Below are 22,253 nucleotides of genomic sequence, written 5' to 3'. Positions count from 1 at the left end.
TAAAAGACAGGCATTCACTGCAAAGATTCACAATCCATCAGCCATGAGAGTGATTGTGCTTGCCCTGACCTTGGCCTTCGTGGGTGAGTATTATCTCTGATTTTGAGAACATTTCACATTTAAAAGAAAATGAAGTTTTTATCAGAAACAGCAAATAACTTTGACAGAGACAAAAAACAATTTTGCATAATAGGTGACCTTTAAAACATTTAAACATATTTTATAACTTGAATTTCTGAGATTTCAGTACTACTTTTCTGTCTGATTTTCTTTAGCATCAAATTGCCTTCTTAATTTGATCATATTCATTATACGCCATTGTATATTTGATGCTTGTATGTTACACTACAGGCTTACTGGTTGATAGTTCCAGTGATCCTGCTTTTAAAAGTCAAATTAGGATGTGAGAGATTGCTATATTATAATATAAAATAGAATATAATGTTATATTGAACTTTAAAAAAAATCAAGGGACCAGAACATAAAAGACTATCTATTAATATTATAAAGAATAAGAGATTAAAATATCAGTATCAGAGTAACAAGATAAGAACACCTGAAATTATCATGTACATTTATAAGAAAAATACACAGTATCTGGATGTTTAAATACAGTGAAATCAAAATATGTCCTGCTTTCAACCCTACCTTAAAATGTATTGCTGTTATTATATTATATGAACAATAAAAACAATTGCATTGTAAATTAGTAGATTTAATAGTTTCACAATGTTCTTGCTGGATTATTAATATATTTTTTATCTGATTTCAGCTGCTCAGCCCCAAAACTATGGTAAGTCAATTCATTTATTATTATCAGTAAAATACAGCTTCTACCTATAAATACCTGGATGCACAATGCATTGCAACATTCACCACAACTACATTTCCACAGGAATAATCTACTTGATAAATGATGGTTAATATGAAGTGATATAAATTGTTCTTACAGCTCCTGATTTTGCTGCCGGTAAGACTTATGTCTACAAATATGAGACACTGCTCCTGGGCGGTCTTCCGGATCAAGGTTTGGCAAGAGCCGGACTCAAAATCAGCAGCAAAGTTCTCCTCAGTGCAGCAGGTCAAAATACATTCATGCTGAAGGTAAACAATAAAATCAGTTGCACGCAACAATCCTCTCAGTTTTAAAATGCAATTTGTCCTGTAATAAATCGTATTTTTACACTCTAGCTTGCTGAACCAGAGATCGCTGAGTTCAGTGGTGTCTGGCCCAAGGATCTTTTAGTCCCAGCACCAAAGGTGACCGCAGCCCTGGCCGCTCAGCTCTCGACTCCCGTCAAGTTTGAGTATGCCAATGGTGTTGTTGGAAAAATCTTTGCCCCTGAGGGAATCTCAACAATGGTGCTGAACGTCTACAGAGGTATCCTGAATGTTCTTCAGCTCAACATCAAGAGGACACAGAATGTCTATGAGATGCAGGAGGTTTGTCAAAGATCCTTCAGAACTGATACGAAATGCATTATAGGAAGTTGAATCTCTCTAGTAAACGTACACTCTTCTTTTAAGGCTGGAACTCAGGGTGTGTGCAAGACCCTTTATGCCATCAGTGAAGACGAAAAGTCTGAACGCATCCATTTGTCAAAGACCAGGGACCTGAACCACTGTAAGGAGAGGGTGATGATGGATATAGGATTGGCATACACTGAGAAATGTGTAAAGTGTCAGCAGGTAGGTTAAAACTAATTTTGTGTCACGCATTCATCTATAAAAGTAGAAAACGTTGCATTACTGAGCAACTATGTGGTTTGTCTTCACAGGATTCAAAGAACCTGAGAGGAGCTACAGCATACAATTACGTCTTGAAGCCAGTTGCTAACGGCACCCTGATCCTGGAGGCAACAGTCAATGAAGTGATCCAGTTCTCACCTTTCACTGAAATGAATGGAGCTGCTCAGATGGAGACAAAGTAAGTCAGCTGATAGTGTACTAAGAAGGATGGAGTAATGGCCACGTTTTTGTTCTAATGGAGCTGCATTACTTTCAAGGCAATCCTTGATCTTCCTTGAGATTCAGAGAGCCCCTATTGTAGCCCTCGCGGTTCAGTATCTTCCCTGTGGATCTCTCAAGTACGAGTTCTCCAATGAGCTTCTTCAGACACCCATTCAGCTCATCAAGATCACCAACGTCAAGGCTCAGGTAAAGTCTCAGACTGGTTTAGAATATATTAAATAAATATCTGAATCTATTCCATATATAACTAATCCACCTTCAATTACCTGTTCTTAGATTGTGGAAGCTCTGAATCATCTGGTTGCCCACAACGTTGAGAGAGTCCATGAAGATGCACCTCTGAAGTTTTTGGAACTCATTCAGCTCCTCCGTAATGCACCTTTTGCAGACCTGGAAATACTCTATAGCCAATACAGAACCAAACCTGCCTACAGGTGACTTTAAGTGTTTGAACATTTTAATTACATTTAAGAAAATATATGGAAACAGGTTCACTCAATCCATTGTCCTCTTCCAGACAGTGGGTCATGGATGCAATCCCTGCCACTGGAACTCCTGCCGCTCTGAAATTCATCAAGGATAAATACATAACTGGTGACTTGTCTGTTGCTGAAACTGCTCAGGCTTTGATTGCATCTGTTCACATGGTGACAGCAAACACTGAGGCCATCAAGATCATCCAGGTAAGTACCTGACAAAGCAAAATACTTTGTTGTAATAAGAATTGAGGTATGAAACATTTCTGATTGTTGCTTTCTTTTAGGCAATGACAGTCAACAAGAAGATAGTGGAAAACCCAATTCTGCGTGAGATCGTCTTCCTTGGATATGGTACCATGATTGCAAAATACTGTGTTGAGATGGCTGTCTGCCCTGCTGAACTTATTAAGGTGAACAAATGTTTGTCTTGACATATTACTCTTCTGCACATTTCTAAATGATGAATCAAGTTCTAAATGTCTCCTTTCCCTTTCGTCAGCCCATCCAAGAGCTCCTTACAGAGGCTGTTACTAAAAATGAGATCCAGGACATCATCCTGCTCCTGAAGGTTTTGGGAAACGCTGCCCATCCTACTAGCCTTAAGTCCATCACAAAGGTCCTGCCCATTCATGGCACTGCAGCTACATCTCTGCCCATGAGAGTCCACGCTGATGCCATCCTGGCCCTGAGGAACATTGCAAAGAAGGAGCCTAGAGCGGTAAATACTAAATACCAAAGAGAATTTAAAATGTTCTAGTTTTTACACATAACATGAAAATGACTTTGCTTTCTCGTGTAAAACAGGTTCAAGAATTGGCCATTCAGCTTTACATGGACAAGGCTCTTCACCCAGAGCTTCGTATGCTTGCATGCATTGTGCTGTTTGAGACAAGGCCTCCAATGGGTTTGGTGACAACTCTTGCCAATATTGTGAAGACAGAGCAGAATCTGCAAGTGGCAAGCTTCACTTATTCTCACATGAAGTCCCTGACGAGGAGCACTATCCATGCCACAGTGTAAGAGCACTTAATGATCCCAATTCATCATCAAGTCTATATCCATTAATTATGTTACTCAGCTACTCTCTCTGGTGTCATTTTAGTGCTGCAGCTTGCAACGTCGCCATGAAGCTCTTGAGCCCAAGGCTAAACAGACTGAGCCTATGTTTCAGCAAATCCATCTACATGGATGTCTATAACAGTAAGGCTCATCTCATATGCTATGTCACACCCCCCTTATCCCCCATTTTTTCTGGAACATCAACTAACTGCATTTTGTCGAACATTTACAGATCCCTTAATGCTTGGTGCTGCTGCCAGCGCTTTCTACATCAATGATGCTGCCACCATTCTGCCCAGATCCTTGATGGCTAAAACCACTGCCTACCTTGCTGGAGCTTCTGCTGATATTCTGGAGGTAAAATAAGAAAAAAACATAGCCTCTAATCTACATACTTGGTCTTTTAATACAAATTTTAAAAAAACTTTTCAACATTTTGATTTTTTTCCTAGGTTAGAGTTAGAACTGAGGGACTCCAGGAGGTTCTTCTGAAAAACCCTGAACTCGTTGACAATGTTGACAGGATCACCAAGATGAAGCGTGTTATTAAGGCTGTAAGCAATTAAACATCAGGAAGTTGCAAATATGTAATAGCAAACATGGAACATAACAAAACATAACACACCAGACTTGTCTTTTTACAGCTTTCTCAGTGGAAGGCTCAGCCCAACAGTGCACCTCTGGCATCCGTCTATGTCAAATTCTTCGGACAAGAAATTGCCTTCGCCAACATCGACAAAGTTTTGATTGACAAGGCCATTGCGGTATTTTTCAAATGACTATTTGTCAATCTCAAGATTACGTTTCCAAACCAATTGTTTATCACAATAACTATGATAATTGTTTCCCTACAGCTTGCCAATGCACCCTCTATGAAGGAATTGGGTATGAACGCTCTCAAGGCTCTGCTGGCTGGTACTTCCATGAACTTCGCTAAGCCCCTGCTTGTCACTGAAGTGAGGCGTATCCTGCCAACTTCTGCAGGTCTTCCAATGGAGCTCAGTCTTTACACCGCTGTCGTGGCTGCTGCATCTGTTCAAGGTGATCAAGTCCCACATATTTACTCAAGTCTAGTTTGCCAATCAAAAAAGGTGCTGATTTGCTCTAGATTGAAAACATTTTTTATTCCTGATACAGCCATAAAAAGTCAAGGTTATCTTGGGTCCAATTATAGTGGTGTTGAACCTTTTTATTTGTTTTCTCAGTCAAGGCCATCACAACACCAGCTCTGCCAGAAAACTTCCATCTTGCTCACCTTCTGAAGACTGACATACAGCTTGAGACTGAGGTCAAACCAAGGTAGGTTCAATCTAACTTTTTTTAAAGTAGCGCGTCCAAAATATAACACATTATACTGTATAACATCCCAATGTCCTCTTCTTCCAGCATTGCTTTGAACACATTTGCTGTGATGGGAATAAACGCCCTCTTACTCCAGGCTAATGTGATGTCCAGAGCTAAACTCAACTCCATTCTCCCAGCCAAAATCACCGCAAGACTCAACCTCACCGAGGGCCAATTTATGATTAAAGCTCTGCCCGTTTCTGTGCCTGAAAACATTGCAACTCTTCAGTAAGCCCAACATTTTGAGCTTAATGTATACCCTGGAAAATATTAAAGTCCTGTGACTCCTATGATGTATTTATCTAAGGAATATATTTGATTACGTTTTTGTTTTTCAATCAACAGAGTTGAGGCTTTAGCTGTGTTAAGAAATATGGAGGATCATGCTGCTGAAAGAATCATCCCCATCATCCCTGCCAAACTCTTGCCGCCCGTTTCTAAGCGTGTTTCATCTGCTTCTGCTAGTTTGGTGAGCTTTAAACATTGTCTTTAATGATACCAAAACAAATATCTACATTTACAACATAGTTAACATTTCTTTCTTTTCATAGTCAAAGTCTTCAGAGATCCTTAGCCAGGAGGTCGAACCCCCCTTCATTACACCCAAAGCAGTGCAGTTTGAGAAGAAGTATTGTGCTAAAGCTGTTGCCCTTGGAGTGAAGGGATGTTTGAGGGTTGCCACTGAGAATGCTGCTTCCCTCCAGGCTGCTATTTTGTACAAACTGGTTGGAAAGCACTCTGCTGCTCTCTCCTTAAAACCAAGTAAGTATTATAGAATCAGTCCTTACAGCATTTTGTAGAAGCAGTGTGCATAAAGCAATCATTAATATATGATCTAATGATACTTTCAGTTGAAGGAGAGGCCATTGAGCGAGTGGAACTTAAGGTTCAGATTGGACCAAAGGCTGCAGACATGCTTGTTAAACAGATCAACCTGAGTGAAGACATTCTTGAAGAACAATCACTTATGATGAAGCTGAAGAAACTCCTGGTCCCTGGTCAGAAGGTCAAATCATCTTCCTCTTCTAGCTCCAGCTCCTCCTCTCGTGTTACATCAGCTGATCCAGCCAATAGATTTGGCAGCAGCAACAGCAGCAGCAGCAGGGCCTCCAAATCTGTGAGCAAAACCAGCTCGGCATCTAACCTTGCATCACTCTTTAGTGCTAGCTCAAGCTCCTCCAGCTCCAGTGCTCTTATCTCAAAGGTAAACATGGTAGAATCTAAAGGTGACTACATATGAAAGTAAGTCTGGAATCTAACAAAATGTTCCTTTTAAACAGCGACTGATTGCTCGCAAGTTCCAGAAGAACCACAAGTTGCAGGTATGTTTGGATGGTGCTTCAAACCATGACAATATATTGTACAGTTTGAACATGTTAACTTCTGTTGAAGCTTTCTCATGGTGGACTTCTGTACATTATCATTGCAGACTCTCAAATCTCAAGCATCTGCCGTTTCCACAAGCAGAAGCAGTGCCTCAAGCTTTGAGGCCATCACCACACAGGTAAATCTTGGTCATATATTAAATTAGATAATCCTTCTTCTTATTGATTTACTGATTGGTTTGTTGTTGTACTCAAATTATTCAACCCTGATTGATCCCACAGAACAAATCCCTTGCCAAACATCTTGCTCCTATCTTTGCAATCATCGCCCATGTCATCAAAGTCGACAAGAGGGAGATTGGATACGAACTGGCAGGCTACTTGGACAGACCTACCTCCAGACTTCAGATTGTTCTGGCTGCCTTGGCTGCCGATGACAACTGGAAGCTCTGTGCTGATGGAGTTCTTCTTAGCAAACACAAAGCCACAGTAAGACACTCGCTTATTGAATAGATAATAGGGCATAATATAACAAGGTAACTGTTAAAACCAGCTGCCTTAACTTCACATCTGCTGTTTCTGAATAGGCTAAAATCGGCTGGGGAGCACAATGCAAGCAGTACAACACAACGATCACAGCCGAGACAGGTCTTCTTGGAAAAAGCCCTGCAGCTCGCCTCAGAGCGACCTGGAAAGAACTGCCTTCTGCCCTTAAACGCTATGCAAAGAAGTATGAACCCTCATACACACTGCCTTTACACTATTCACATGCAATATACACTATTTTAAATATCTGATATTTGGAAAATAATTCACAGGGTTTATAACTACATTCCTGCACCAGCTGGCGTGATCAAAGGAAAGGATGAAACGAGCGTCAATCAGCTATCCTTAACAGTGGTTGCCACATCTTCCAAAACTATTGAACTCATTTTGAAAGCACCAACAGTAAGAATAATTATGTGCTTCTTCCAATATATAAGGTCATGTTTGGTTTGAGATTTATTTACTAGTAACTATGAATTATTCTGTCTACAGTGTACTGTCTATAAGCTGGACCTGCATCTTCCAATGGCTCTGCCACTTGAAAAAATCAAGGATCTTACCCCCTTCGATGAGGTTATTGATAATGTCAACTACATCCTTGCCGAGGCTGGCACAGGTAATGAATGACCTTAGTGTTTAAAATGAAATGCACTGACAGTTACCTTTGGCTCATGATAATAATTAAATCATTTTTTAAATTCTCAGCAGCTGAATGTAGCTTTGCCAACAACGTATTGACCACATTCAACAACAAAAGATACAAGAACGAGATGCCCCAGTCTTGCTACCAAGTTCTGGCACAGGATTGTACCAAAGAGCTTAAATTCATGGTTCTGCTGAAGAAGGATAATGTTGAACAGAACTACATCAACGTGAAAATCGCTGATATGTGAGTATCCATTAAAAAACAAACACAAAAACTGTCCACAAATGGACAAAACTAAACAGGATTTTCCTTTTTCCACTTGCAGCGATATTGACCTGTACCATAAGAACAGTGAAGTGATTGTGAAGGTCAATGGAATGGAAATACCCAACAACAACCTGCCATACAAGCATCCCACAGGTTTCTATACACATTAATGTCCCCCTTAACATCTTTTACTGGTGTAAAATAAGGTTGAAGATATGACTATGAAACTGTTACTTGCTTACAGCTCCAATCCAGATCAAGCATAAGGATGAAGGTATCTCTGTGTTCGCTCCCAGTCTTGGTCTACATGAAGTCTACTTTAGCAAGAACTCATGGAAGGTAAATGAAACACTAACTAGGAACAATTTAATAAAAATACATAACATTGAAAGATCTATTCATGTAAATCCAAAGTTGTTTCTTTGTTCTATAACTAATGTGCAATTCTTAAAACTGATTGCCATGTCTAATATGATCTTGCAATGCAGATTAAAGTTGTGGACTGGATGAAGGGACAGACCTGTGGACTTTGTGGAAAGTCTGACGGAGAAATCAGACAGGAGTACCGCACACCCAACGGACGCTTGACAAAGAGCGCAGTCAGCTTCGCTCATTCCTGGGTTCTCGCAGCCGAGAGCTGCGGGGACACCAACGGTTAGACCTAAAGTTCATTGTGAAATTAGTTTTACAGCAACATCCTTTTGCACTGATATAAAACAATAGTAAAACATTTGTTAATTGTGAGAGCTGATCTTTTAAACATGCACGATGCACTGAGTCCTACAGAAACTCACCAATCACCCTTGTTCTCTCTCAGAGTGCCGCATGAAGCTTGAATCTGTGCAGCTGGAAAGTCAGATAAACATCCATGGCCAGGAATCTAAATGCTTCTCTGTTGATCCTGTGCTGCGCTGCCTGCCCGGCTGCTTCCCTGTGAAGTCCACCTCTGTCACTGTTGGCTACCACTGCCTGCCTGCTGGTGAGTCTTGCAAAGAAGTCACAGTTGGTTCTATTTAAATAATAAGTAAAAATACACAGTTACTGATTGTTCCCCTTTTTTCCCTTGTGCAGATGCTGCCCAGAATTGCCCCGAGAATATCTATGATAAGAGCGTGGACCTGAGGGAAACAGCAGAAGCCCACCTCGCCTGCAGCTGCACTGCTCAGTGTGCTTAATAATATTAACTTCTTTCAATAACTTGCATTATGTTTTGAATAAAATTCATTTCAAAGAAAACATTCTGTTATTAAGTTATTTCAATTATTGGGGCTTGCATTACTTACTAAAAATAATGTAATGGCACAAGTTGTTGCATTCAAAAACATGCTTTAATTCAAAGGTTTTAGTGTCATATGCACAAAAGCTAGTGTAGTTGTTAGGAAATCTAATCCTGCCAATCCGGCCTGCCAAGTTTGTAAGACACAATAGGCGCTTTCACGCCTGGCTCTTGGCCATAACAAAAAGTGTGGAAAGGACAAGAATATATATAAGAAAATATATTTATTAACCAGAACTCAACGGGAACCAACACTAACATAAAGGCAAGGCAAAAGTATAAGAGAGAGTGGCCGCTCCCAGAACAGGTCCTCCGCGGAGAGAGTGATCGAGACTCTGGCTCAGGCCTTTCAATCCTCCGGTGCCAGCAGCCAGGTGTGCTCAATCAGCACTGACACAAACAGAGGGAGAACATTAAAGAGCCATACACACACACCACAGGAGACAGTAAAGCAGGGGTCGTCACCCCCCCCCCCCCCCCCCTTAAAGTCAGTGTCCCTAGGGCCACCGGCATAACAAACCAACCCCATCTCAAACAAAAACAAAAAACCAATGAGTAATGAACAACAAAAGACATATGGTACCCTATTTTAAAGAAAACCAACAATTGTAACATACAATCTTCATACTGCCAACCGCGCCTCCAACACCCAACCACAACTTTAGCAACACAGGTACCTGAGAAGCACACTTTAAAAAGATGGGCAGAGCGAGAAAGATTTACAAAACAGTATGAAAGACAATACATTACAGTCAAGGCCAAACTAACAACTATCTAGTGCTGATTCCACAAGGGGTTTAGTGTCAAGAGTGTATTTCTGCTATGAGCTGTAAAATAATGCGTTTATGGACTGAAGTGCTACATTGCATTTGTTTGTCTTGATCAACAATCTGCAGTACTTATCTTCGATCTACATTGAATGGCATACCTTGATATTAGATACAGATATTCATGATCCCCAGAGGTTTAAACCAGAGCTGTGGGTTACGCCAATGAAAAATGTGTCAAATGTTCTCTGCCAATGCCAAACAGCTTTTTTTTGCTGTTGATTCTTGTTTGGTGGATTGGATGATTGAAGTCTGACTAAACAGACATATTGGTAATTTAACAATTTATTAATTTAAGCGCAGTTATAGCAGCCTCCTGGCAGCCCTATGAGATGAGATTGGTTGCGTGCAGTTTGGTCTGGATTGTCTGGGCAGAGAGCCGTCGGCCATATCGTCCGGCAAACCTTGACTGCAAATCTATAGTACAGTAATCTCCCAAACTCAAATGTCCTTACTTTTCATGCTATGTTTATATCAATTTAAGGCAAGGGTAGGGAATTCGTTTTTAGAAGCATTTTTTGTTATATTGTACATATAGCCCATTTACCTACAATCATACATAATAAAACTCATTGTTCGTGACCAAAGTCTTATCCAGACTAAATGTCCCTATACAGAGTTGTTTTCTTGTTTGTTCCAGAGACATGATGTAGAAAAGTATGGTCAGTGATGACAAGGATGTGCTGCACTTATCTTCCCAACTCTTCCCAATGTTTTGGAGTAGTGGCTTTAGAACAAAGCCTGAAGTGAGGGGGGTTTTCCATGTGTATACTTTCAGAATCTAGTTTACTCATGCTAATTTCCCAAAAGCTGCTTACCCCAACTATAACTGAATTGAACATCCAGGCTTCTTGATGATATTTCCTCTTTAAACTGAGGTTGTTTCTGTCAAACCTGTTTACTTTCACATATACTTACCACAAACTATCATTAATTTCCCTCTCAGTGTAAACAATAATAACAGAGCAGAGCAGGAAACGGGCTATTATGAGTCTCTGTGTGAAGGTCTGTCCTGTGTGTTTTCAACTGGGGATAAACCCCTGTGTGTGTGTGTGTGTGTGTGTGTGTGTGTGTGTGCCTCTTTTGGGGTTTTACTCCTTATTTAAGACCAATATTTACCCAGTAGCCCCAGGGTGAGATTACCTCATATTCTCCCGCCCAGCTGTGCTTTCTCAGCGTTTCCACGACGACCGGCGGAATGTCCCATCATGTTTATCTGCCAGTCGGGAAAACAGAGAGCGGAGAGAGATTGAGAAGATACACTGAGGTATAAAGACACTGGTGCGCTCACACTCTTGTATAATAATCACACAGGAACGCATAAAACACAAAGTTACTGTCACTAATGAGACAACATGTTAACAACATGTTACTGAAAGAGGATCCATACTGCCAAATGAATTTGAACTGCAGCCTTTTAAGAAAATATTTCAAATGAAACACTTTATTAAAGATATAACATCTCATTATAATGTTTAAAAACCACTAGTCCTATATTTAATTTGTTGTTTAGGTGTGATCAGTATCCCAAAAGTTTACATGAATATTCAAATTTAGACAAATCCAAAATTGTAATTAAGGTAAAAGTCTGTTTTATTTAGTAGTGTCTCTCTTTTGTGCATGCATCAATGTGCTAGTCTTTCCAAATAAATATTACTTTTCTTCTAGATTAAGCAATTTGTACGATACATTGTTTAGATCAGTGGTTCTCAAACTTTTTTCACTCATGTACCCCCTTTGAAAAAAAAATGCAGCCAAGTACCCCCTGATCAGCGCAAAAACTATTTGTTAAGGAAAAAAAAGCATAAAGAGGTACAGTGCAGCGCTGCACCATCAGTGTCTGATTTATTAAAACAACAACCTTGTAACTGAGAAACACTTAAATGCTACACTTCAAATGTTTACAATCCATCACTAAATTCATGGCAAACCAATTTTAACATCATGCAATAACACAGACGACATTAGTTGCATTGAACTGATCTTTTTAAGAAGTTGTACAATGTAGTGAAACATGGGCTTGAGCTTCACTGAGGATCCTTGTCATTCTGACAGGGAGGCAAACTGCAGTTATTACACTCTGCGTTTTGAAATATGTGAAACTCTGTTAATATAAAACCCACACTGCTCAAACTTCCTTACTTTTCCTAAAATTGGTATATTTATTTATTTGTTTTGGGGCGTGGGGAATGAAGAGAAAAAATATAGTAGCCTTTTATGAGCATGGGATTTTGACCCCTCATATAAACATATGCATAATGCTGTGCTATACTTTGCGGCCACACGCCGTTGCCAAGCAACGCTTATTGTTTAGGTCCTTTGATAAGCAGGCAGTCATATCATTAACTAGAACTAGCTAGATCTGATAGATTTGGACATAGACGCGAGTGAAGTCTAACCGGACGCGAGAGAGAGAGATCAGAGATCCGATCAGCTGCTGCTGACGGAGAACACGCAGCTCTGCATGATCACAGCTCCGCCGCTGTGACGGACCGTTGAGCCGAGCAAAAATACACTAAGAGTTAGACTTAACACACTTAGCTAGTTTATCTACTCTGGAACTAGCTAAACTAATTATATTTATTTTTTACTGTCGGTCACTTATTAGAGGTTCAGCGAGCTGCACGAGACTGACGGGCTGTCAGGAGAGGAAAAGAGAGCACCCGTTTATTTTTCCCATTGTATTATCCAGAATTACTGTAAACCTTTGAATTAAGTAGTTAAACTACTATTAGTAGTTTGTGTAAATGCATGTGTGTATGAATTATACGTTTTTGTTTTTGTATGATTTTAGTAGAATAAATTAAAAAAAATTTAAAATGTTTTTTTTTTCATTAACATAAAATAAATCTCACGTACACCCTGCAGTACTCCAACGTACCCCTAGTGGTCCGCGTACCCCCATTTGAGAACCACTGGTTTAGATCATAAATGTATATTAAACTCATTAAGACATACAATTATGAATGCAACTAATTGAAAGGCTTAATGAGTAGGATCTTCCCTATAGAACAATTCATGGACTCAAAAGATAATCCCTTTAATGACTAATGACCTACTGGAAGTTTGGTGGAGTATTTATCTGCAGAGCCCTCTGCTTTATTTTAATTTTGGGACGTTTCTGAACTTCTATAAAAAGGCAAGACCCCAATAGGGAAAAGACTAGTCCTAAAATAAAAATGAATTTGTAGTTTGCTGTAACCCTCAGTAAGCCTGTAGACTCTCTTAATGCTTTGTTTACAAACCGCCACCTAATCTTTTTTAGTAATTAACAAATTACTTTTTTGTCTGCAACTATGTTATAATGGATCATGAAGCATTTATTCATTTTTTCAACCCTGTTAAATATAAAGTATGGCTGATTAGAGAGTGACCAAACTTGCTGTTAATGGTTGGAAAGTGACCTTACATCACAATAGCAAAAGCAACAAACAGTACTCAATACGAATTCTTAAACCTAACAACAGCACAAGACCACCACTCAAATAAAAACAAATCACATGTTGGTTGCAGGGACCTGGCAACCAACTGCATTAATGAATGGCATCTTCAGCTACAATGCAAATCTCTGTCAAGCTCCGTAGGTGACTAACCAAAACCCCTCACTTCCCAGAAACGGCCAAAGAGATCATAATTCAGCAATAATATGATGAGTTACCCAGTTACTAAACGTTTGAACATTGCATGTCTCAGGAACAACTTGTCATCATGAGTGGGCTTTAACCCACCAGCACTACACTGGCTGAATTCATAAACCTTCAGAACAGCTCACCACAATAGTTGATTTGCCCTTGAGTGAGTTATTTAACCCCAAGAGACTAAAAGTCTGCAGACTGTTTTTGTTCCTAACAGAACCTGTGTTTATGTATGAAATGCAACCTTACTTCCTGCCTTTTCAGTTATTAGGCCAATCGCTGTTTGTGTTCTCAGTCAAACTGTCTGATTCGAGTCAAATTAAATTAAATACACGAAAGCAACACAGGTACCTGAGAAGCACACTTCAAAAGATGGGCAGAGCGAGAAAGATTTACAAAACAGACAATACATTATAGTTAAGGCCAAACTAACAACTACCTATGCTGATGTCACTTCTTCTTCTGCTTTGGGTTTACTGGCAGGCCGCAAACAACTTCACGACGTATACTGCCACCTAAAGGAGAAGGGTAAATCGCCGGAAGCGCCGACACCTCTTCATCACTCCACCGCTCCCACGTTTTATTTTGTGTTGCCATAAGTTAGTCTCTCTCCGTTGGTGCGCTAAGCTAATGCTAATAATGCTAATGTGAGAAAATAAAATGGCGGCTTCACAAAACTTTTCGGAGTTTTACGGGCCGTGGTTTGCAATTCAGAAATTGGAACCTTTTCCTCTCCAGGAAAGTACCACCTCTCTAGCAGGGACTGAAAACGGGTGAAAAGATTCCCGAAAAAAGTTCTAGTTCCAGATCTTTTTGGTGTGAATGCAAAATCCCAGGAACTAACGGAACTACTCCTGGGAAAAGTACTCCGGCTTGAAAGCGCCTAAGACATGAAAGAAATACCGAAGTAAAAAAAAGTGCAAAACAAACAGTGCAAGGGATACAATGTTGAAAGTAAAATGCAGAAATAAGTCAACTTTGTACTAGTGTTGCACGGTGTACCGATACTTGAAAGGTACCGCGATACCCTGCCGTTAAAAACGTTACGATTCCTCCGTTTCATTAGTATCGGTACTTTAAGAATGACGGGGAAAAGTACTCCGGTGAGAAAGCGCCGTTTTAATAAGAGCCGTGTGTATTCAGCGCTCTACTTCCACTCCCTGCACTGCAGCCGTGCCTGCAGTCCCTCTCAAGCACACTCTAAGTCCCTCCCCTCTCTCGTGCACGCGCTAGCTGCACGTGAGAAAGCGAGAAGCATGGCTGCAAGTGGGAGTGCAACTGCCGCTGCGCCTCGGCTTGTTGACAAAAAAGACGCCAGAAGCGAAAAACAAAAAAGCTGTTTATAGATGATGCTGAACTGTATTTAATACAAATTCTAGTCATTTCTTTAATTTATTGTTCTCATTGTTTAAAAGTTTGTGTTATGGTTCTGGTGTGAAATAAAGCACAATAATTACATTTAAGACTGTTTCCCTTTTTTTAAGAAAAGTATCGAAAAATAATCGGAATCGCAATTCTTGACTTGGTATCGGGAGCGAAACCAAAATGTTGGTATCGTGACAACACTACTTTGTACATGTAAGATTGAATAAATGTGTCAAATGACTGTACAGCAGAACAGATACTGTATAATGATATATAACTGTGGATATATGGAATTACTACCAGCATCTCTACACCCAACCCAGTCTCACGGCATTTCGTGTTCACCAACACGATTTTTAATCTATTGATTCGTGTTCACCAACACGATTTGCCCCTTTTTTTCGTGTTGCACAGCACGATTTTAAAAGCAATGTATTTCTACTGCCTGCAGCACGTCTTTTTCTCCGGTCGGGTCGAGGAAGACCGGAAGCTGTGTGGTTCATAAAAACATGTTCTTACTCAATATCAAGCCACAGTTATTGCTTTTATTTGAAATCGTATAATTTCTGACTTTTGTTGCCGTCTGTGAGGAAAATAAATGGGGCTCAGAGCCTCAGGATACTGAAATCTGTATTTTTTAAAATCTTTTGTTCCTTCTAATTTGTTATTCTTTTCAAAATAACACACTGTTATTTACTCACCAATAACACACAATTATCCTTGCTTTTATTTATTGGTTTAATTCCATAATCTCGGGTTTTTTTGGCGTCCGTCAGGAACTGAATTTCAAAATAAAAATAACCGGAAACAGACGTAGGCATTTCGAGCGATTACCCAAGATCCTCAGCTATGGTTTTAAGCTCGCTTATTGGATGTTTTAGCCGCAATGCATGCTGGGATTTGGTGTTTATATGATATGAAATCCGGAAAACATTTTAAAAGAATAAAATACTTAATTCCGAGTGCTCTTGCTTTTCTCTTTGAAAGTCATCACATAACGGCATTGTAATACACGGTTCGGCTGCATTACATATTACAGATCTGCCGTAGTTCTTTATTTATAGAGCCCTGATGAGAAGACCTTTGGAAAAACTGAGAAAATGCCGCCGAAACTGAATACTTGACGTGGATCATAAATATATTCAACAATTAAACAACATCTTCAATTTCTCTTCACACAATACGTCTCCTTGCAGTATCAACACTAATTCGGCTGACTTTTACATTTGATCTAATTCACAGATAGGTTATATTTACACCATAACGGTGCACAGCTGATATAAAAGGACTGTAGTTTTTAAAGATATTACTGATTTTCTTTGAATGTAAGAATGTAAATACTGAGTCTGAAATAGTATAGCAATATGCTGTAAAATTATGTGAAAGCATGCATAAAACTACACATTTTCAGATGTTGTACGAAAACAAAAGTGTCCTACACTAATAATACAAAGTTATTATGGCTGTGTGTACCTTTTGTGCACCACCTAGTGGTTAAAGCACATTATTGAATTATTGTGTTTTATGTGATTAAAAAAATATTAAGAGTACATACTTTCATAGGGGGAAAGTATAAATATAGAATATAAAAAATCAAGAAGATACTATAAGTGATCTCTACAATAAACAGTTTAGTGCAGAATGTACAAAGATATTAATAGGAGGAGGTGCAAAACAGAAAAACGAATTAACCTTTATTTAAACATTAAATAACAGATTAAGGTCTTCTTTTAAATAAGAAAAAAACTTTGGGGGTATCTATCTACAGATAAATATTAAGCCTGACAAAGTACTTAACGTCTAATATATTGCTTTCCTGCAATGTTAACTATGTTGAAGCACTTATTTTAACTGATATTATACATATGAATTATACTCTTATGTATGTAGATAGAATAAGAAATGTGCAGAATATGACAGTTTCATGGTGGAGGTACACACATATTGATAGATGTCTTGTAATGCACTGTTGAGGAACCTGTGACCCAAGATTCATTCATTGCATAACTACACCGTAGTTGTGTATATGATATGTCAATACACCTTTGAAAATCTTGAAAGGGATGTGCAAAATAGCCATAATATACAGTCTTTAATTAACTATTAGTAGAGAATAACGAGTAATGAATATACTTTATTACTCGTTTCCATTCATGTCAATTGCAGATACATGTTTAGTCTTCTCAAGCACCAACTATCAAATATCTCTCCTGATTGTTGGCACTTGACAATCACCTTACCTGAATTTTACTCAGGTGTTACTAAAGTCTGATTTAAGGGTCGTTTATATTTCACATAATTAATCAGAATCAGCAAAGTAACTCAAATAAATACAGTGGAGTAAAAATACCAGGTTAACCTCTGAATTGTAGTGGAGTAGAATTACAAAGTAACAATGAGCTGTCATGTGGGTATTAATGCTGCGCATTATGGACACAAGCGATTTTCACCCATGTATTAATTATATGTTTTACATTTGATAACACCAATGTGTTTAATACTGGCAACTTCTAATTGTGGGAAAAACGAAAACGTTCAGTAGAGACGTCCCATAGAACATTTTGCGAAACACAATAGCCAGCATGTGTAGTTCTGGGGGGGCGTTCGATTCCAGTTTTGGATAGTCTGGCGTGGTTTCGTTCCATTTCACACAGCTGTTTGACGCTCTGCGTAACCTTACGGGGACTGTAGTCCTAAACGATAGCTGGGGATTATGGGTAGTGTAGTGTCTTCGGCCATCCTAAACTCAGAAATGTTGACCTTCGCAATGATGCTCGAAATGTCCCTTATAGGCCTACGTCTGTTTCCGGTTATTTTTATTTTGAAATTCAGTTCCTGACGGACGCCAAAAAAGCCCGAGATTATGGAATTAAACCAATAAATAAAAGCAAGGATAATTGTGTGTTATTGGTGAGTAAATAACAGTGTGTTATTTTGAAAAGAATATCGAATTAGAAGGAAATAAATATTTAAAAATACAGATTTCCGTATTCTGAGGCTCTGAGCCCCATTTATTTTCCTCACAGACGGCAACAAAAGTCAGAAATTATACGATTTCAAATAAAAGCAATAACTGTGGCTTGATATTGAGTAAGAACATGTTTTTATGAACCACACAGCTTCCGGTCTTCCTCGACCCGACCGGAGAAAAAGACGTGCTGCAGGCAGTAGAAATACATTGCTTTTAAAATCGTGCTGTGCAACACGAAAAAAAGGGGCAAATCGTGTTGGTGAACACGAATCAATAGATTAAAAATCGTGTTGGTGAACACGAAATGCTACACCACATGCTGTGGAAGAATGCTGGACTATTTTTATTCCCCTTTCATGGATAACGCCCTTGTCCACCCTTCAGGCGGTGTCTGCATCCCCCCCAGATGGAAGACTTGTAGGCAGGTTTGAGAGCTCCCAGGCTGTGGAGGTACAAAAGGCCCATGCTCCCTGCCCTCTTGGGTTTTATGATGGATGGCAAGAGTAAAGACAAAGGCCTGAGATATTGGTGCAGAAAACAAGACAACAATGTCCATCTCAATGTTAGCAAAACCAAGAAGCTGATGTTGGCTTACAGGATGCAAAAGAGAGAGGGACACGCCCTTTGTAGGAGCTTAAGGTTGTTCAGTATTTCATATCAGTGAGGACCTGACTAAACCAATCACACAAGTTTCATCCCCAAGACAATAAGACAGCAGGGGGGTATACTACAAAGCAGGATTTTCTCTTAGCCAGCTAACTTCAGGGAAAACTCGGGGTTTCCGGTCCTACGAAGCTGGTTCTCTTTTTAGCAGGCTAGATCTCCATGGTAACTTATGCTTAGCGGCTAACCTGGTCGGGACCAGGTTAGGTTGCAGGCTAAGAGCTCAACTCAGTGAAAGCACTGCCTGCTGACCAATCAGAGCTCAGTGTGCAGAGTTTAAAGCAATCAAGTCATATTACAGGAGAAAGGAAATACAGAAAAGCTGCCGTCGCAGGAAAGACGGCCGGCAAAAATCACCGACTGTGTGAACATGAACATTAATAGAATATCACCTCCCATCTTCAGAGCAATCTGACTATTATAACATTAGCGTTAAGAAAGCTTAATTAAATATCTGCCACAACATAAGTAACCGGATCAGAGTAACATTAAGTACAGTCCGCGGCATATCAATTCATAATGTATCATATATCTCCTGATCTGAGTCAGCTGAGCCGTATATGGACGTGCAACACTCAGTGTCACATACTGTATGCAGAAGTGTTATTTTAAGCAACACATTAAGTTGACGAAACACTCGAGACAAATGTAATTAAAGTCAGATCGTGTTTTAGACGGGGCAGTGATATCATAAACCTGTTAATGTATGCATTCAAACACTTTTCTTTTACCAGCTGTATTCACCTTGCAGGTGCAGCTATGTGGCTTTTATCCTGGATAAAGTGTTTAAGTCATGGATGTTTAAAGTTTAACTTCTTCATATGTCTAATATTAAAGTTCACTTTTCATTCGGGAAGTATGACGCTGCGCTGTCAGTACGCTTCTCCATGTTTGTGATTGGTCGAATGCTCCAGATACCACCCCTTTCATGTGAACGCGCACCTAACTAGATAGGACACGAGCGATCCACTTGATAACCCGCGTCGTAGTACCGTTTAGCGAGAGCGCGTATGTTTTGGATTAGGCCAACCGGCTAACTCAAACATATCCAGGTTAGGTTGAACCAGCTTCGTAGTACAGGCCCCAGCTCTTCTTCTGCGGGCTGTGGAGGTTCAACAAGGACTCCAGGATACTCTGTAACTTCCTCACTTTTGATACTTTTTATGATTGCATTCCTCAAGCCGTTGCATATCCACTGTGTATAATATTAAAAAAAATTACATTTCGTTTTATCCAATTATTTTTACCTGGCGATAGTTAAATAATAATAATAATAATATTAATGCATTTTACTTGCACCATTTCCTCACTTTTCATTGCCAACAACAAAGCTGTAGCTATTCTGCAAATGACAACAAAGCCTTCGAATCTTGCATAATGTGAGGGAGTAGCCTACTGGTAAACTTTTTTATTATACAAATCATGAACATTTTAAAACTTTGATCACCACTGCAGGAACACTCGACAGACAATTGACAAAAGGAAACAAGTCACAATAAACAAACATTTAAACTGCTTGCTGTTGAAGGCATTTAGGGTAAAATATGTTGACTAACCATTACATAGATGTACGACTCGCACGCCAATTAGCTTGTGTTGCTCACGTTAGCCCAACCAGCGCTTCTATTTCTTAGCATTTCGGAGGTAGAGCTCTTTCAACCCCCTTACCACCACTGTATTGCCGACATCTCATCGGACCCTCATTAATTAATTATATGAGGTATTTTGAATGTAAAACGCCGAATAACGAGGAAAGGAGACAAGTATTGCACCACCTACCTCTTAGCAGTCCTGTTGAATGGCTGCTTAACTGTGTTTACCCCTCTGAATACATGCATGGTTTACCCATACATCCATGGGCTGGAGCTATTGGAGCTCCAACGACGAGCCGTTAAAGACAGAGTGAAATTCAGTGAATATGTAGCGTGGTACAGAGTGAAGTAGCCCTCCACTACACATTTAATTTGAGTCTTTTATTTTGTTCTGCAAAGAGCAAAAATATATATCTTATTATCACAGTTCGCCACACATACACCGTGACTTCACTCTAGTGTGTGTTTACGTTCTCTGTGCACGTATTTACTATACTAACACAGAAACATAATGAACATCTGCATCAACATCCAAACAATAATCATGTCTGTTGCATTGCTATTCCAGACCAGTTTCATCTTGTACATTCAATATCAATTTGTTGCTCTGATACAGTCAGCCAATCATGTCTACCTAACATTGTCACATTAACCAAATCAATTATGTATCTCTTTTAACTTATTTATTTATCTATTAACTATACACGAGCAGTCCGGGCTCTTTAGACCGGCTCATAGTTCTACTTTCCCGCCTCACGCTCGCTCAAGCTAACTAGGCCACCAGTGCTAACTACTGGCTAGCCATTTTCAGTACGTTACGTTTGCTGAACAAGTAACGTTCATAAACACTACTACATAAAGTCCAACCGGGATCATAAACTCACACATAACATATTCACTCATCAATTACACAATTCCAACTCTCCGTTCTTACCTGCAAAGAGCAAAAATATATATCTTATTATCACAGTTCGCCACTCACACACACACACACACACACACACACACCGTAGAGGCTTCTCAATACTCAAATGTCCCCTCCTTGGTTCCCCTCCTCGAGACTTAGACCCGCCCACAGGAGATGCGAGCGGAGGACCGAGGAGGGGAACCGAGGAAAGGAAGCAACAGACGTTTAAAGAAATGAGAACTCCTCTCCTCTGAGCGGTCATTTTAAAGAGACGTCCGTTCATTATTACGTGGCAACAGCTGCATCAGCTGCATCAGCTGTCGAGTGTTTTGTCATAGCGCTGTATCTCTGTTAGATCAGCTGAACATTGTTCCCCCACATATTTACTTTGAATTCATTGAGAGTGCGGTATAATGAGACAATAACAGGCTACAGATGCGGACACACACACACAAATATATTTATACAATTTAAAGTATGAGAGCACTCTCATAATAACGTAACACAATCAGAGACTGGATATATCCCCCCCTCTCTCTGGTCGCTGAAATGGGGAATTGAAATTACGGGCCAAAAGTTGTATTTACAAGTAGGCCTATTAAAAGTAAGCAGAGGACACCAAACCAACTGAGACCCGTCTGTCCGCCGCATTTACGCACTGTACAACACACACCTACACACTGTACCACACACACCTACAGCTCCTAAAGCATAAGCCGTTGTGTATTTTATTATGTGAAGCAATGGTCTTAGAAAAATATCGACTCTTTGTTTGTAGATATCTACTAAACTAAAGCAAATAAAGAGAGTAGGCCTGTTATACTGAGTGATATATATTATACACACTGCTCTGCTTTCTGCATGGACCTTACGGCCCCTACACACGGCGGCGTGCGTTACCGCTTGGCGGTGGGCGTGTCTGAAGCTTGGGGATTTTTTACGAACAACGCGACCAACAACCAATCACATGAATGTCCCGCCCCGGACATACAAAGCAAAGCATTCAAGCTACATCCATGCTGGCTAAATATACTGTCTATGCTTGCTAGCTGTCCATTCAAACGAAGTACACTGGCTATAAACTCCCCAAACAGGCGAACACCTACCAGTTTCACTCACTGCCACCTCCCCCCATGCCTGGCTCCTCCGGTTTGTATCCCTGTATGCAGTGGCGTTTCTAGGTGTACAAAACTGGGGGGGCAGAAAGAGGTCGGGAGAGAGAGAGAGAGAGGGGCGGGACAGAGAGAGGGAGGAGAGATAGGGGGGACAGAGAGAGGGGGGGAGGAGAGAGAGAGGGGGAGTGTCAAATTACATACTGAAGACCACAGGAGCAACACTGTGAGCGCATACATTTACGTACACAGCGTGGGGATGTCATAG

At 40.0% G+C, this 22,253-nt stretch overlaps 1 protein-coding gene and 1 long non-coding RNA gene across 3 annotated transcripts; one reads left to right on the top strand and one right to left on the bottom strand.

Moving 5' to 3' along the window:
• The first annotated feature begins 43 nt into the window (after positions 1 to 43).
• On the top strand, positions 44 to 8,873 carry LOC117555147 (vitellogenin-1-like). Its single transcript, XM_034229917.1, has 34 exons — positions 44 to 83; positions 773 to 793; positions 953 to 1,104; positions 1,192 to 1,443; positions 1,528 to 1,689; positions 1,779 to 1,927; positions 2,007 to 2,157; positions 2,248 to 2,405; positions 2,489 to 2,654; positions 2,735 to 2,860; positions 2,950 to 3,168; positions 3,255 to 3,466; positions 3,553 to 3,650; positions 3,742 to 3,866; positions 3,962 to 4,063; positions 4,154 to 4,273; positions 4,364 to 4,550; positions 4,715 to 4,808; positions 4,896 to 5,081; positions 5,199 to 5,322; positions 5,405 to 5,615; positions 5,705 to 6,057; positions 6,134 to 6,175; positions 6,283 to 6,357; positions 6,461 to 6,667; positions 6,766 to 6,908; positions 6,997 to 7,126; positions 7,217 to 7,340; positions 7,430 to 7,613; positions 7,696 to 7,790; positions 7,882 to 7,976; positions 8,126 to 8,291; positions 8,455 to 8,616; positions 8,709 to 8,873. The coding sequence occupies exons 1-34, from the start codon at positions 44 to 46 to the stop codon at positions 8,810 to 8,812; spliced, it is 4,935 nt and encodes a 1,644-aa protein (XP_034085808.1). The 3' UTR covers positions 8,813 to 8,873.
• Positions 8,707 to 20,947, bottom strand: LOC117555149. Of its 2 annotated transcripts, none has more exons than XR_004570364.1 (3): positions 20,154 to 20,947; positions 9,531 to 10,956; positions 8,707 to 9,303 (listed from the first exon to the last, which is right to left on the bottom strand). It is a non-coding gene; the product is annotated as an uncharacterized LOC117555149 (long non-coding RNA). The 2 variants fall into 2 exon arrangements; XR_004570365.1 differs by having other exon boundaries at positions 10,884 to 10,956.
• Between the last annotated feature and the right edge of the window lie 1,306 nt (positions 20,948 to 22,253).

Source organism: Gymnodraco acuticeps, unplaced genomic scaffold, assembly GCF_902827175.1.
Source record: "Gymnodraco acuticeps unplaced genomic scaffold, fGymAcu1.1, whole genome shotgun sequence".
Classification (NCBI taxonomy): Eukaryota; Metazoa; Chordata; class Actinopteri; order Perciformes; family Bathydraconidae; genus Gymnodraco; species Gymnodraco acuticeps.
Note: the sequence above shows the minus strand (reverse complement) of the source record. Positions and strands in the feature narration are given on the sequence as shown.

What these genes read in the sequence shown, in the direction of transcription:
- LOC117555147 (XM_034229917.1), top strand. Translation starts at nt 44, where the DNA reads ATGAGAGTGATTGTGCTTGCCCTGACCTTGGCCTTCGTGG. An exon ending in TGCTCAGCCCCAAAACTATG is followed by an intron (nt 794 to 952) that starts GTAAGTCAATTC and finishes TTGTTCTTACAG; the next exon opens with CTCCTGATTTTGCTGCCGGT. An exon ending in AAAATACATTCATGCTGAAG is followed by an intron (nt 1,105 to 1,191) that starts GTAAACAATAAA and finishes TTTACACTCTAG; the next exon opens with CTTGCTGAACCAGAGATCGC.